The 17,449-nt window shown below is 41.0% G+C and overlaps 1 protein-coding gene across 1 annotated transcript in view; it reads right to left on the bottom strand.

The window, feature by feature from the left end:
• Positions 1-14,059: 14,059 nt before the first annotated feature.
• The window catches only part of LOC141246137 (schlafen family member 9-like), a 74,748-nt gene continuing 71,358 nt past the window's right edge, over positions 14,060-17,449 (bottom strand). Inside the window, exon 8 of the mRNA XM_073669115.1 lies at positions 14,060-14,843. Coding sequence (XP_073525216.1) covers positions 14,060-14,843 — 784 coding nt within the window. The remainder of the gene's footprint in view (positions 14,844-17,449) is intronic.

Genomic DNA, 17,449 nt, shown 5'->3' with positions numbered 1-17,449 from the left:
CAAATGGTTGGATGCCGCCCTGCAGGCTTTTTCCTCCCTAAAAAGCTGTTTTGCCACAGCACCTATACTCAATCAACCCAATGTTTCCTAATCCTTTATTATGGAAGTTGATGCGTCGGAGGTGGGGGTTGTGTTGTCTCAGGGTCTGTCCCCTGGTAAATGGCGTCCATGCGCTTTCTTTTCTAAGAAATTATCTTTGACGGAGAGAAATTATGACGCGGGTAATAGGGAGCTTTTGGCGATTAAATTGGTGTTCGAAGAATGGTGAAATTGGTTGGAGGGGGCTGTTCATCCTACAACCCCTGGCAAAAATTATAGAATTACCGGGCTCGGAGGATATTCATTCAGTTGTTTAATGTTGTTGATAAAAAGCAGATCACAGACATGGCACAAAACTAAAGTAATTTCAAATGGCAACTTTAGGGCTTTAAGAAACACTAAAAGAAATCAAGATAAAAAATTTGGTACGCAGTAAGGGTAATTTTTTTCAGACCAAGCAGAGTGAAATTTTTTTTGAAATCAATCAATTCTGAGGAAAAAATTATGGAATCACCCTGTAAATTTTCATTTCCAAAACTAACACCTGCATCAAATTAGATCTGCTCGTTAGTCTGCATCTAAAAAGGAGTGATCACACCTTGGAGAGCTGTTGCACCAAGTGGACTGACATGAATCATGGCTCTAACATGAGAGATGTCAATTGAAACAAAGGAGAGGATTATCAAACTCTTAAAAGAAGGTAAATCATCACACAATGTTGCAAAAGATGTTGGTTGTTCACAGTCAGCTGTATCTAAAATCTGGACCAAATACAAACAACATGGGAAGGTTGTTAAAGGCAAACATACTGGTAGACCAAGGAAGACATCAAAGCGTCAAGAACGGAAATTTAAAGCAATGAGTCTCCAAAATAGAAAATGCACAAAAAAAACAAATGAGGAACGAATGGGAGGAAACTGGAGTCAATGTCTGTGAACGAACTGTAAGAAACCGCCTAAAGGAAATGGGATTTACAGACAGAAAAGCTAAACATAAGCCATCATTAACACCTAAACAGAAAAAAAACAAGGTTACAATGGGCTAAGGAAAAGCAATCGTGGACTGTGGATGACTGGATGAAAGTCATATTCAGTGATGAATCGTGATTCTGCATTGGGCAAGGTGATGATTCTGGAACTTTTGTTTGGTGCCGTTCCAATGAGATTTATAAAGATGACTGCATGAATACAACATGCAAATCTCCACCGTCATTGATGATATTTTGGACAGTTTTCTTATCCCATCAATTGAAAGGATGTTTGGGGATGATGACATCATTTTTCAAGATGATAATGCATCCTGCCATAAGCAAAAACTGTGAAAACATTACGTCAAAGAAGACACATAAGGTCAATGTCATGGCCTGCAATCCAATTGAAAATCTTTGGTGGAAGTTGAAGAAAATGGTCCATGACAAGGCTCCAACCTGCAAAGCTGATCTGGCAACAGCAATTAGAGAAAGTTGGAGCCAGATTGATGAAGAGTACTGTTTGTCACTCATTAAGTCCATGCCTCAGAGACTGCAAGCTGTTATTAAAGCCAGAGGTGGTGAAACAAAATGCTAGTGATGTATTGGAGTGTTCTTTTGTGTGTTTGTTTTACATGATTCCATATATTTTTCCTCAGAATTGAGTGATTCCATAATGTTTTCACTCTGCTTGGTCTGAAAAAAATTACCCTTACTGAGTACCACATTTTTTTATCTTGATTTCTTTCATTGTTTCTTAAAGCCCTAAAGTTGCCATTTGAAATGACTTTAGTTTTGTGCCATGTCTGTGATCTGCATTTTTTCAACAACATTAAACAACTGAATGAACATTCTCCGAGCCTGGTGATTCCATAATTTTTGCCAGGGGTTGTATTAGTGTTATTACTGACCATAAGAACCTGTCATATCTTCAATCAGCTAAACATCTCAACCCTAGGCAAGCTAGATGATCCCTGTTTTTTATTAGGTTCAATTTTGTTGTCACTTTTCGTCTAGGGGTCAAAAACGTCAAGGCTGATGCATTGCCCTGGAGCTTCCCTGCGCAGTGCATGACCAAAGTAATGTCTCCCTGTGTGCAGCGCTGACAGGCTGAATGGCATAGGGAGCTGCTGCTCTCTATGCCATGCAGCCGATCAGGCTACAAAAAGTAAAAGTCCCATAGTGGGACATAGTGTAAGAGTAAAAAAAAAGTAGAAAAGTGAAAAAAAAAAAAAAAAATTGTACAAATATAAAAAAAAATTGAAAAAAATAATCTCCCCAAAATAAAAATATATTGAACCCATAATATTTATTTATTATGAAAAAAATAAAAATAAACCAATAAAAGTACACATATTTGGTATCACCGCGTCCGGAACGACCTGGCCTATAAAACTGTCCCATTAGTTAACCCCTTTAGTGAACAGGGTAAAAAATAAAAAACGAAGCAAAAAAACAATGCTTTATCATCATACCGATCAAAAAGACGAATGTAAATAAAAATAGTACCGCTGAAAACATCATCTTGTCCCTCAAAAAACTAGCCGCCATACAGTTCCATCATCCAAAAAATAAAAAAGTTATAGGTCTCAGAATAAAGCGATGCAAAAAATTTTTTCCTAGAAAATAGTTTTTATTGTGTAAAAGCGCCAAAACAAAAAAAAAGATATAAATGCGGTACCGCTGTAAACGTACTGACCGAAGAATAAAGCTGCCTTATCAATTTTACAACACGGCGAGCGGCATAAAAAAAAAAAAGCATAAAAACAATTCCGGAATTGCTGATTTTTTTTTATTCTGCGTCCCAAAAATCGGAATAGAAAGCGATCAAAAAATGTCACATGATCAAAAATGGTACCAATAAAAACGTCAACTTGTCCCACAAAAAACAAGCCTCTTGTTGGCTGACTCTGTCAGTCAAAATATGGAAAAATTATAGCTCTCAAAAATGGCGATGCAAAAACTAGTCATTGCAAAAAAAAAGCATCTTTTACTGTGTGACAGCTGTCAATCATAAAAACCGATATGAATCTGGCATCGCTGTAATCACACCGACCCGAAGAATAAAGTAGTATAATCACTTATACCACATGAAGAACGGTGTAAAAAAATAAACTTTAGGGATGTGCTGGGTTAGGATTGGGGTCAGAATTGGGCTAGGGTTAGGGTTGGGCTAGGGTTAGGGTTGGGCTAGGGTTATGGTTGGGCTAGGGTTGGGCTAGGGTTGAGCTAGGGTTAGGGTAGTATTAGGGTTGGAGTTAGGGTTGTGCTAGGGTTAGGGTTGGGCTAGGGTTGGGGTTAGGGTTGGGCTAGGGTGGAGCTAGGGTTAGGGTTGGGGTTAGGGTTGGGATTTTTTTTAAAAGTAAAGAAAAAAATGATGACAATATGGCGACCAGTGTTGAGCGCAAGCGCTCGCTACTTGAGTTTGCATTGGGTGCTTGGGTATGCACTGAGTATCGTGGGTGTTCAAGTGACATGCTCGAGTCTCCGCCCCATATGCTTCGCGGCCAAAAAAACGTTGCTGAGATCGCCTGCCATGCACGAGCAACCCCGCATGTTTTTTTTTGGGTGTCTAACAACCGTGAAACATGCGGGGCAGGGACTCGAGCATGTCAATCGAGCACCCGTGATACATGGTGCATATGACACGCCCCCTGGGCCTAGTGTGAACGTGTGTGGGTTACCCGGAGCCGGGTCTCTGGGGATTGTAGTCTCCGTGGCGGCGACCTGGTCCTGTGGCTCAGGGTGGTCACGCCGATGGCAGTCTTTTAGGGGGTTTTAGGTTAATTGTCCGACTATGCCACCCGTGGATTGCGGTCGGGGTGTGCCGCCGCTGCGAGGCAGTCCGCTGAGGCTGGTGTGGTGTGCACAGCAAAAGATGGGATAACTCCCCACGGGAGGAGTATGTCCTCAGGGCAGGGAATGTGGATGATGGGAGTGATGGTGCGCGTGCGTCCCAGCACTAGTAGTGCTGGTGGGGCGATGAGCAGGAACGACTCAGAGTCTTCGCAGTGCAGTTCAGGGTCTTTACTGGTGATATTAAGGCAGACCCTCCCGGGAGTACTGGCTAGCATAAGGGGCCTGGTCAGTCTGCGAGCAAACAGGAGTTCCCCTGGCCAGGTGGAGTTGTAGGCCTCCCCGTCTATCTGCACTCTTTCTGGCTACCTTGCTGTAAGCGGGTAGAAGTAGCCCACATCCCTGAGTATACCGTGTGGTGCTCACCCGTATGGCTGGTGACTTGGGGCCTTCTGTTAGCCTCCGCTCCTGGATGGCGGTGCTGGTCTCTTCCTTGTGACGGAGCCTCCGGGCTTCTATGGCCAGAGGACCTGGAATCCCATGCCGGCTGGTTTCTGCTGCTGGGTGGCTATCAGTCCCCACAGCCTCGGACTCCAGTGTCCGGTTATCAGATTCTTCTGCCAGGGCGAGCTCTGCTTAGCTTCTAGCCCCTGGTCTTCAGCTACTGCTCCTACAGAGCTCCTGCTGTAACTCTCCCTGTGTCTGGAACTGTCTCCAGGCTCTGACTCAACTCACTAATCCCGCCCCAGACCCAGTTTATAAGGGCAGATTCCTCCCCTCCCAGGTCTGGGCAGGAGATGTTGCATGCTTAAGGGCTCCTGACCAGAGAAACCTCCCACTTGCTCTCAGACGTATTATTTCTATTACTGTGGTAACCAGACCCCTAGGGTGCCACACATACTCGAGTACCCGATGCAAACTCAAGTAGAGAGGACTTACGCTTAAGACAGCTTATTCAATATGATGACCTAATGTTATCAAATTCTGTCGTACCTCTGGGTTCAAAATGTACAGTATACACCTTGATAAAATCCTTGAGGGGTCTAGTTTCCAAAATGGAGTCAATTGTGGGGGGGGGTTTCCACTATTTAGGCACATCAGGGGCTCTCGAAATGAGACATGGCGTCTGTTCTTGATTCCAGCCATTTTTGCGTTCAAAAAGTCACACAGTGCGCCTTCCCTTCTAAACCCTGACGGGCGCCCAAACGGTGTATTTTCAACACATATGGGATATTGGCGTACTCGGCAGAAATTGCACAACAGTTTTTAGCTTCCATTTTCTCCTCTTACCCTTGTGAAACTAAAAAATTTGGAGCTAAAAGAATATTTTTGTGGAAAAAGTTAGACTTTTTTATTTTCACGGCTTCAAGTTCTAAACGTCTGTGAAGCACCTGGGGGTTCAAGGTGCTCACCACACATCTAGATAAGTTCCCTGAGGGGCAGTTTCCAAAATGGCGTCACTTGTGGGGGATTTCCACTGTTTAGGCACATCAGGGGCTCTCCAAATGCAACATGGCATCCGCTAAATATTCAAGCAAATTTTACATTCAAAAAGTCAAATGGAGCTCCTTCCGAACCCTGCCGTGCGCCAAAGCAGTGATTTTCCACTACATATGGGGTATTTGCTTACTCAGGAGAGATTGCACAACAAGTTTCATGGTGCAATTTCTCCTGTTACCCTTATGAAAATGCAAAACTGGGGGCTGAAAAACATTTTTGTGGGAAAAATGTGAAAATTTTATTTTCACGGCTTCATATTATAAACTTCTGTGAAGCACCTGGGGGTTCAAGGTGCTCATCACACATCTAGATAAGTTCCCTGAGGGGTCTAGTTTCCAAAATGGTATCACTTATGGGGGGTTTCCACTGTTTAGGCACATCAGGGGCTCTCTAAACACAACATGGCGTCCGCTAATTATTCAAGCAAATTTTACATTCAAAAGTCAAATGGTGCTCCTTCCCTTCTGAGCCCTGCCGTGCGCCCAAACAGTGTTTTTTCCCCACGTATTGGGTATCTGCGAGCTCCGGAGAATTTGCATAACACATTTTGGGGTCCATTTTTTCTGTTACCCCTGCAAAAATAAAAAAATTGGGGTCTAAAGTAACATTTTTGTGAAAAAAGTTAAACGTTAATTTTGTTCTTCCCCATTTCAAAAATTCCTGTGAAGCACGTGAAGGGTTAATAAACTTTTTGAATGTTGTTTTGAGCACCTTGAAGGGTGCAGTTTTTAGAATGGTGTCACTTTTGGGTATTTTCTGTCAAAAAGGCCCCTGAAAGTCACTTCAAATGTGATATGATCCCTAAAAAAATGGTTTTGCAAATTTTGTTGTAAAAATTAGAAATCGCTGGTCAACTTTTAACCCTTATAGCTCCCTAGTATAAAAAAAAATGTTGTTTCCAAAATTGTGCTGATGTAAAGTAGACATGTGGGAAATGTTATTTATTAACTATTTTGTGTGACATATCTTTCTGATTTAAGGGCATAAAAATTCAAATTTTGAAAATTTCAAAATTTTCAACATTTTCGTAAAATTTCCGATTTTTTCACAAATAAACGCAAGTGATATCGAAGAAATTTTACCACTATCATGAAGTACAATATGTCATGAGAAAACAGTCTCAGCATCAGTGGGATCTATTGAAGCGTTCCAGAGGTATTACATCAAAGTGACAGTGGTCAGACTTGTAAAAATTGGCCCGGTCAATAACGTGCAAACCACCCTCGGGGGTAAAGGGGTTAAGATCCACAATGTCTTTCACAGGTTTCTGCTCAAGAAATGTATCGAACCTCTTGAGTCCTCACCCCTACTGCCACCCCCAATAATTAGAAATCACAGTAAGATTCAAATTACTTAGTACCAACAATAAACAAGAGAGCTCACAGATTTAGTACCCTATACTTATATTTAAAAATTAACCTTTAATATGTATATCTTAAAATTAGACACCATTAAATACCATAAAAGCAACAAACCACATTATCAGTGCAAACGAATGAAATAAGGTAGTACCATAACAAGGAAAGGTACTCCCCTTACCCTACCTTGCTGCGGAGGTTGGCACCCTCTATCCTGCACAATGGCGCCCCCGCTCACCGACGACTCACCCTGCTTTCCCTATATCACTCTATAGGAACAAAAAATTCAAGTGCAAGGTGCAAAAAGTTGAGGTAGAGATATTTCAGAACCATTAGCAAATAGTAAGGTAACTTAACATTCTAAAAGGAATTGTCACTAGTTATATACCAGGGATATGAAGTATTCCCAGCATAGATTTTTCAATCTCCTTTTTTCTGCTGCTAAATTGGACTGATCAGAGCAGCCGTTATTTTTTACCCTATCATTTGCTAATGTTCTGAAATATCTCTACCTCAACTTTTTGCCCCTTGCACTTTAATTTTTTTTCACTATAGGGTGATATAGGGAAAGCAGGGTGAGTCGTCGGTGAGCGTAGGCGCCATTGCGCAGGATAGAGGATGCCAACCTCCGCAGCAAGGTAGGGTGTTTTTTATGAATGCTTTTTGGAGCTAAATAAAAAGTTATTTGGTGGGACATTGCTTCAAGTATATTGAGTATGAGTATATTGGTTAATTTAAATGATTGAAGAATGTGTCTGTTGTATTTCAAATAAAGTGTTTACTCTGTGTTTATTTATATTTGACATCTTGTCATCACCAACCAAAAGAGATGGGTGTCTGCTAGTCTCATTCACCCAATCTTCATTAGCATTTCTATTCATGTAATTTATGCGGCTGCTGTGAGCTGGTATTTTTAGCCTGGGAAGGTGCCATTTGCAAACATTTTCACTGCCCATAATTAACATCTCACAGCTGGTTCGTTAGCTGCTATGTCCCCACAAACCGCAACAAGCATCACTTTGGACGCAGAATATTTTTGTTGCGACCAAAACGTGGTGTTCTAATTCTGCACTTTTGTTGTCGGTACATGTGAATCCACAGCATATGACACTTCAATCGGTCAAAATCTGCAGCGGAGACTAGCATGTCCGGTACAGAAATTGACATGCTGCGGGTGAGTTTGTGTACGTGGCCATGGTCAAGAGCTGCTGCAGGTTTGAAGCTGCGTGTTTATATAGTGTGTGACAGAGTCACTGGTATAATACATGAGGGGAGGTATGTGTGTCCCGCAGGTTGCTGGCCTGTGTGAACTGAAACAAATAGATTTTCTGCCAGCATGTTGTATGCTGGGGGTTTACCCTTTTAAAGGGTGTGGTTTTATGGGAATGACGTAGAGATGGGAGGGAAGTCATTCCTCATACCTCCACCGTGTGGCTGACCAAGGTTTAAATGCTCAGTCGCCTTTTTTTTCTGTTGTTGAGTTTGGAGTGGCAAAGACTCCAGACTGAAAGGCCTCAGCTCAGAGAGGAGCTGAAAGCTGGGACTGCAACCTGTGTGGTGAAGCCCACACTGCTATGGACTGTGATATCATTTATCTTTTGTTTTGCTAGTAAGGCTGTGTTTATTTTTGCTGAAGCTCCAAGGCTTTATGCCACACAATAAAGCCTGCAGAGAAAACACGGTTCCTGAGTCTACTTCCGGAAGCAGTCGAGTGAGAAGCCTTACCAGAAGCATCAAACCCGCAGCGTCCAGATGTTACAGTATAGTGGATGGGATGTCTAGAAATCCCATGTCCACTTTGCGTACATCAGAGGCTGCGAATCACCCGTGGACACCGACATGCGGTGCGCAAAAAATACGCGTCCAAAGGGCTGCTACGTCTGGATCATGGGCAGAGCCTGAAATTAAAAAAAAAAAAAAAAAAAAAAAATGGCATGGGCTCCTGCGTCATTTTTATAACCAGCAAAGGGAAAGCCAACCACTGGGGGCTGATAATAGTAGCCGGGGAAGGGGCCATTAGCCAACAATGTTCCCTGGATATTAATATCGGCCCACAGCTGTTTGTTTAGCCTTTACTGGCTAGATTACAGGGGGACCCCAGAAAAAAATTGACGTGGGGTCCCCTATAAAATCTACCTAGCAAAGGCTAAACTAGACAGCTGCAGGCTGAAGATCATGGGTGGAGAAAGTTTTTGTTCTTATTCATATTCTCTGAAACTAGGCCAAGAAAGCAAAAATTCTGCCGGGGTATGTAAACTTTTGAGCACGACTGTGTCAGCAGGAGCGGCAGTCGGATGAGAGGAGCTGTAGTCCTCCTCTACCAACCCGGGTACCACTCACACCGCGTTTCCGCCGGAAATTCTCGGCCATTGGCTTTTATTGAAACGCAGCAAATCCACAGCTATCTGTGGGTTTGCTGCTGTTCAATGCAATGGTAATCCGGAGCGGAAATTTCCGCATCATGTGTACAGCACATCTGGATTATCATTGCAATACCTGGCAGACCTATTATACTTACCAGCTGTCGTCTTCAGCTCTTCCCGATGTCGCTCCGGTCCACTATCTTGTGACTGCAACTTCTGACTCACCAGAAGTCAGAGGTAACGGTTACAAGTTCTCAATGTAAGTCTATGAGGGCCTCGTTCTGGCTCTCGGACTTGCATGAAGTTGTGACGTGTGGCTCAATCAGCAAACACTGGAGTGATCTGGCAGGTCACAAACTGCTGGAGACCGACCGGAGCAGTGCCGATAAAAGATGAAAATAGCAGCTGGTAAGTATAACAGGGGCAGAGACCTTGAAGAGTTGCAAAAATCTCCAAATGTGTTGGATTTCTTAACGATGGTTGCAAGCGACTCATTTGCCATAAACTTTAATGCAAGTCACTGCAACTTGTCTGCGATTTGCAGGCTTTATGTATTTACAGCAAAATATGAAAAAAAAAAAAAAAAAAAACAACAACAATCAATCAGTGCTCAAAAATAGTTCCATGACAGCAATATGTAGACAAGTTGCACAGATATTTTTGTCTGTGCAACTTGTCGGAGAATTGTTGTAATGCGAAGTGTCGTTATGTAACTCCAGCTTATAAAAGGTGCAAAGTGGAAAGAGGTAAAAACAAAACAAATCACACTTATTGCTACTTTAAAAGTATTTTATTGCACAAAAATAATCTGATTAAAGATAACATAATTTGACATGGTGAAAAGCAATATTTTCTATTTGTTTTGAATTTAAGCCATTATAGTACATAAAAATGTTAACATTTAATATATGTGTGACATGTGGGCAGCATGGTGGCTCAATGGTTAGCACGCTGGGGTCCTGAGTTCACATGCCATCAAGGACATCTGCAAGGAGTTGGTATATTTCTCCCCGTGTTTGCATGGGTTTCCTCCCACACTCCAAAGACATACTGATAGTGAATTTAGATTGTGAGCCCCAATGGGAACAGTGGTGATAATGTCTGTAAAGCACTGCAGAATATGATGCAAAGCATAACAATAATAATAATGCAATGTGTGATGCGTTAAAATCAATTCTCAGTGATGAAGTGAATGGCCCTAAGCTCCATTATCAAGTAGTCATGCACTAAATCAGTATTTCCCAAACTCCAGTCCTCACGACTCCCAACACATTATGTTTTCAGGATTTCCATAGTGTTGAACAGGTGAGAGAACCAGTGGCAATTTCTGATGCCTTAATAATAATTCCATCACATGTGCAATACTAAGGAAATCCTGAAAACATGATCTGTTGGGGGCCATGAGTTTGGGAAACCCTACACCAAATGAGCATTGAAAAGACTGCAAGGGAGCAGAGCTGCAATGCCAGGCAAAGTCGCATGTTTAGAAACTCTACTTGAAAAACATCTGACAGTGAGGATCTTAGAGGTTGGATCTCCACTGGTTAAAGGTTATGCCACAAATCTGGCATACTTTAACCATATCTTTACTTTATCATTACTTCATCATTACTTTAACCATATCATTAACACCCTACTATGTAATTCTCACACTTTTGCCTCAAATGATGTCTGGTACATTTATTATCAATCTGTCATTGATTTGTTGCATCATCTCATTGACTTCATAAACCTATTCAAGACAAAAGTGTTAGACAGCACGAGTACATCTCCCCAAAGTTTCCTGAATCCAGAACTGCAATTGCTGAAAACCATTTACTTATGTGAGTTTTTAGGAGGTGAGCTAGCCAGATGTTATACTTTAATGAATGGGATTTTCTGATTATCACAATGTAGTATGGTAAGCTGTGGCTTTGAGGAGTATTTGGCCTTGATTTCCCTATTAACCTCAAGATTGTTTAAGAATATTCTTGCCTTATGGACACAGCTCCTTTATCCTCTTGCTATCATGGCGATTTTACATTTATGCGTTTTTTCCCTTCCCTTCTCAAAAGAGCTATAACTATTTTATTTTTTGTCGATATAATCATATGTTTTTTTGCAGGGCGAGTTATAGTTTTGAATGGCATCATTCATTTTACCATTCAATGTACTGGAAAACAGAAAAAATATTCAATGTGTGGTGAAGGTGCAGGAAAAACAAACAAACGCAATACTACAAATTTTAGGGGTTTTGTTTTAACAGCATTCATTGTATGGTCAAAATGACTTGTCAACATGGTTCTCCAGTTCGATACAAAGACAGCTGTACCAAAACATAGGGGTTTTTTTTAGTTTAAGCAGTGGAAAAAAATTCAAATACTTACTTTTTTTTGTAATTGTGTCACTATTTTCAGAGACCTGTAACATTGCATTTTTTAGTCTTGTTTTTTGCCTTTTAAGCTTATATTTTATGGATACCATTTTGGGATAGGTATAAAGTTTTGATTACTTAATATTGCATTTTTTTGCAGAGTTGCAGCAACAAAAAAACAACACAATTTAGGAGTTTCTATTTTTTTTCTCTCGTACTGGAGCTCACTGATCAGGTTGGTTAATTTTATATTTTGATAGATTGGAATTTTACGGTTCTGGCAATACCAAATATGCTTGTTTATTTCTTTTTGTTGGTTATTTATTGTTACTGCAATCACATGGAACGCCTCTCTCTGACTTATACCATACCTCAGCACTAGTGAGTTAGCGCTGAGGCTTCTTAGGTGGCAGAGGAGACTGAACACGGCTGAAGTCACAGCAGCCCGATATTGACAGTTTGTTACAATGTACTTAAATGGTGCAATCATTGCTACATTATAATAAAAGATTTAATCACTATTTGAATAACATTGTTATGTCTGTTCCATTACAGAGCGTTTTCAAAAATATATAAAGTTTTTTAAAACAATTATCAACCGGTTCAAGCTCTAATATAACCAATCAAATTAATGCAACACCTTCCAACCTATCCATGGATTATAATTTCAACACTCTCCTACAATAAGCTGTGCATTTAATTCATATATATGTGTCACAAATGCTTTCTGTATTAACTATATAACAGAGTTTTAAACGGGTTGTTCAGTCTAAAATGAAAAGCCTGCAGTCACTCTGACGGCAGACTTGTGAATCCTACCAGAGCACGCACTGTGTGCTGCAAGGGTTTGTCTGCCTTGGAACGGCTGTCAAGTATGCGATATGCATACTCCTGGGCAAAACCCATCTAGTAGGCCCAGCCGTCAAGTGACACCACGCCTATGCAGTCTGCATTCGAAAAGTCAAATAGCGCTTCTTCCCTTCTGAGCCCTCCCGTGTGCCCAACCAGTAGTTTTTCCACTGATAATGTTGCATGGTGTATTCAGGAGAACTTGCACAACAAATTGTATGGTCCATTTTCTCCTGTTACTTTTGTGAAAATGAAAAATTTTTGGGCTAAAGCAACATTTTTGTGAAAAAAAAGTGGGTTCAAGATGCTTAACACACCACTAGATAAATTTCTTGAGGGGTGTAGTTTCCAAAATTGGGTCACTTGTGGGGGGTTTCTGTTTTGGCACCTCATCGGCTATTCAAATATGAAATGGCGTCCGCAGTCAGTTTTAGTAAAACCTGTAAAATAGTGCTTACCACATAAAGTGACACTGGTCAGAATTGAAAAATTTGGCCTGGTCAGGAAGGTGAAAACAGGTTTTGGCAGGAAGGGATTTGTGAAGAATATGGGGGGGGGGGGGGATTTAATGGCAGCTTACAATCCTCCTTCAGCATGTGTAGCTGTAGCAGGACACTTGGCTCAGCAGGTAGTCCAGCCACACCAGCTAGTATCTAAGCTCATACAGGATGACCTCCTATGGAGCCCACGCCATGTAACTGGTTTGTCAGGTCAGATATGATTTTGTAAGGACAGTTAAGGAGAATATGGAGTTAACATACATCCTAGCCACATACTGGTTACATTTTTGAGATTTCTGGAACGGGTCGAATGCCTTCCAGGCTCTTGATCCGTTCTAGCACCCCAGGGTGGGGAGATCTTGGAAGCCGGGTACCGACACGGTTTGGTCTCCAGGCATAACAGGACACGGTCGGATCCAATGGCACCAGAACCACCGCCCTATGACCTTCCGTTAGGAAGATATGATCCTTCAAGGGTTTTTGGGCGTTTTAGCTACAAACACCCAGGGGGAGGAGAATAAGGACCATCCTGGGGGTGGAAAAGGGGTGTGACCGACCAAGGGGTTAAAAGTCTTGTGTAAAGTCATGTGCTCCTCTCTTTTTGTCATGCTTGCTGTTAACTTCTAAAGGAATGGCCACGTCAAATAACGTGCTGGAAGGAACTGGAACCAGCTGGCAGCCCCATGCGGCCCAGCACACTTGTTGGCACATCAAACCGGTAACTGACATGTTCATCTGCTTAATCTTTTGTAATTCACCAATATTTGCATATCTGACCATTGTATATGTATAACCATTGTGTATATAGTGTTTTGTCTAGTATGCCCTTAAGGCAATTAAATATACAATTTACCCTTGGGTTGCGCTTTTATCTCGATCCACGAATCTAGACGTCCGTGTTCTCGGTTTTAACTTTCCATGCCATCGGGGCTGGTTTCTGGCCCGATATATTTCCATTGACGGACCGGGCTTATATTTAACAAGGAACTAGGGGCAGTCCTACCAGGCTGATTAGGCGCTCTTTCACAGGTGCTAACGAAAGGGGTCTCTCAGGGTTGTGAGCGAGTGTGGTGCCACGTCAGCAACTGTGTGGGCCACATCCTCTCACTCCCCGTGCGACAGGGGATGTCTGTGTCAAACTGACCTTACGTGTTGCTAAGGGGTGCGGAATGTCACGCTGGTGCAAATGAGGAGACCGTACCGCTTTATCCCTCCGACGTAGTAACGTCAGGTGGGGTGGCAAAGTGTGGGTTCATCACAGGGTTAAAAACCCCTATTATAAATGTTGCTCATAAAACCTCAAAATGCACCAAATTATAAAAAGAAAAATACACTCAGAATCTTTTTCTATTTACATACAGCATATGGAGATTCCCAGTAGCTCTTGAGGCAGCACAGACAAAAAGGTTGTTGTTAACTCGGTAGTTTTTAGAAACAGGGTTAATTGCAAACACAATGAGACACTCCAATCCTGAAAAGCGTCGGACACTGTCTACAATGATTGCATCTTGTGTCCGATCTTCTGCTCTTCTGAATGGTGTGACTAGTACTCTTCCCTTCCTTGCACAACTGTTTATCTCTTTGTACAGCAGTTCTTTATATTCCGTAGCTGTAGAATCTGTGCTGCACAAAATAGCGATATCGCTTTGTGAGTATCCATTGGAAAGATATTCGTGACAGTTTTCAGAGACATACTTCACAATATCTGCCTTCACTAGCGTCCAAATTTCACAGAATCCCCCTATCGCATGGCAACAGTCACTCTTCTTTATCAGATCGTTTAAGAAAGGGTCCTTAGCTCTGCAAGCAAATTTGTTCATTTTGGGAAGAATTTTCTCGTAGATTAAATAGGGACTCCGAACCACCTTAGTTAACATGTACTTATTCTGAGATCTGCATTCTGGCAGTCCAGTAGATTTTTCGTGGCATGACTGGAAATTGTCCAAAAAAACCCAAAATACACCACCAGAGTTCTTAACAATATCTTCTGCCTTTTTAAACCAATCACCTTCATTGATATGAAAATTTTGAGCCTCATCAACCACAATGTGCTGGACATTAACCATGTCTTTAGTTACAAACCACATACGAGTCCTGGTCTGACAGATGCCTTGACTCCTGAAAATGCAAAACGATATGATCAAAATAATACATTCACCATATAGTAAAAAATAATTTAATCATCAGGAGTGCCTGAACTTGATAAATATAAGCTAAAGTACCTTTGTGGTTTTGTATCTATGTGTTTTAATACACAAAAAAAAAATCTAAAGATAAGGCAGGTAAAATTGTGAAATGAAAAGAAAGAAAAGAAACACAAATAGGTCCCGAATAGTGATGAGCGAGTATGTTTTGTTAACCCTTTCGGCGAGTATGCTCGGGCAAGCACCGAGAAGTTACAGCTGCTCGGTGATATGTTTGAATCACTCCCGTGTGCATGATTTGCAACTGTTTGACAGCTTTAATACATGTGAGGAATGTTTAATTCTTACACATTCCTCACATGAATTAAAGTTGTCAAACAGACAGCAGTAGTAATCTGATCCTGCAGTCTTGTTATTCCACACCATCCCCACTTCTACTGTCTGTAGGTTAGCAAGAAATACAAATTAGTCTGCATAAGAGCTGTAGAAAAAAAACGGTAGATTTCAAATCCAAATTATTTGCAGAGTTGCTTCATTATTAATTTGAATGAATTGTAGCAATAAAAAAAAAAAAAAAAAAAAGTTATGCTTAGGTACGCACTTAAATTTGCTAACAGTTACCATTTGGGGAAGATCAGTGCATATACAATTGAAACCAGAAGTTTACATACACTACATAAAAATACACATATGCATTTCTTTCTCAATATCTGGCATGTAAAAAGAATAATCCTTTCACGTTTTAGGTCAATTAGGATTACCATAATTTTTAAGATTTGCCAAATACAAGAATAATGAGAGAGAATTTTTAAGACATTTTTATTGCTTACTGCAAAGTCAAAAGTTTACATATACTAAGATATGCCCATATGAGGATGTCATGTGTTTGGAAGCTTCTGACAGATTTTTTGGCAACATATGAGTTCATTAGAGACACACATGTGGATGTATTTTAATGCACACCTGAAAAACACTGCTTCTTTGTGTAGCATCATGGGAAATTCTAAAAAAATTAGCCAAAATATCAGGAAGAGAATTGTGGACTTGCAGAAGTCTGGCTCATCCTTGGGTACAATTTCAAGATACCGGAAGATGCCTCGTACATCTGTACAATCATACGCAAGTACAAACAAGATCAACATCATACCGCTCAGGAAGGAGACGAGTTCTGGTGTCCCAGAGGTGAACGTGCTTTGGTTCGACATGTGCATACCAACTCAAGGACAAAAGCAAAAGACCTTGTGAAGATGATGGCGGAAGCTGGTAAGATGGTGTCAATAACCACAGTGAAACGAGTACTGTATCAACATGGACTGAAAGGCCACTCTGCCAGGAAGAAGCCATCACTCCAAAAGAAACATAAAAAAGCCAGATTAATATTTGCAAATGCACACAGGAACAAAGACCTTAATTTTTGGAGACTAGTCCTGTGGTCTGATGAAACAAAAGTTTAACAATTTGGGCATAATGACCATTGTTACATTTGGAGGAAAAAGGGAGAAGCTTGGAAGCCTAAGAACACCATCCCAACTGTGAAACACGGGGGTGGCAGCATCATGCTGTGGGGTTGTTTTACTGCAGGATGGACAGGTGCACTTCACAAAATAGAAGGCATCATGAGAAAAGAAGATTATGTGGCAATACTGAAGCAACATCTCAAGACATCAGCTAGGAAGTTAAAGCTTGAGGGGACATGGGTTTCTAAATGGACAATGACCCGAAGCATACTGCCAAAATGGTAACAAAGTAGCTTACGGATAACAAAGTCAATGCTTTGGAGTGGCCATCACAAAGTCCTGATCTCAATCCTATTGAAAATGTATGGGCAAAGCTGAAAAGGCAGGTGCGAGCAAGGCGACCTACAAACCTGGATCAGTTACATCAGTTTTGTCAGGAGGAACGGACCCAAATTCCGACCAACTATTGTGAGAAGCTTGTGGAAGGATATCTCAAATGTTTGACCCAAGTCATTCAGTTTAAGGGCAATGGTACCAAATACTAATGAAATGTGTGTAAACTTTTGACTTTGCAGTAAGTAATAAAAATGCCTTAAAACATTCTCTCTCATTATTCTGGAATTTGGCAAATATTAAAAATTATGGTAATCCTAATTGATCTAAAAAGGAAAAGGTTAATTCTGATTTCATGTCAGATATTGAGAAAAACCTGCATATGTGTATTTTTATATAGAGTATGTAAACATCTGGTTTCAACTGTATGGCTAAAAGATTATTTAGACAGAATTCTCTTCAATATTCATGACTGTTGGGGACTTTCATCAAAATCCTGAAAATGTGGATTCAGACATGCCCGTTAACGCAATTGAGAGCAATGAGATAAAAGGAAGTCCAAAATATGTAAGTTTGGACTCCTATTTTAGCCGGATGTCTTTTTATTGTCACAGTATTCTACAATATTCAAACAGAAGCTCCGGATACATTATGTACGGGGCCCAAAACGCAGTGTGAATACTGCCTAAAACAATTTCCAGTTATGGTAACTCTGAACAAGTATATTGCGTAGTAAGCTTCTTTAGGAATTGCTGCAGTAAGGCAGATACAGTGAAGTTACATATACAGA

The sequence above is a fragment of the Phyllobates terribilis genome, unplaced genomic scaffold, assembly GCF_046119375.1.
Source record: "Phyllobates terribilis strain yellow unplaced genomic scaffold, ASM4611937v1 Scaffold_2__4_contigs__length_985480577, whole genome shotgun sequence".
Taxonomy (NCBI): Eukaryota; Metazoa; Chordata; class Amphibia; order Anura; family Dendrobatidae; genus Phyllobates; species Phyllobates terribilis.
This window is presented reverse-complemented; position numbering and strand designations above follow the sequence as displayed.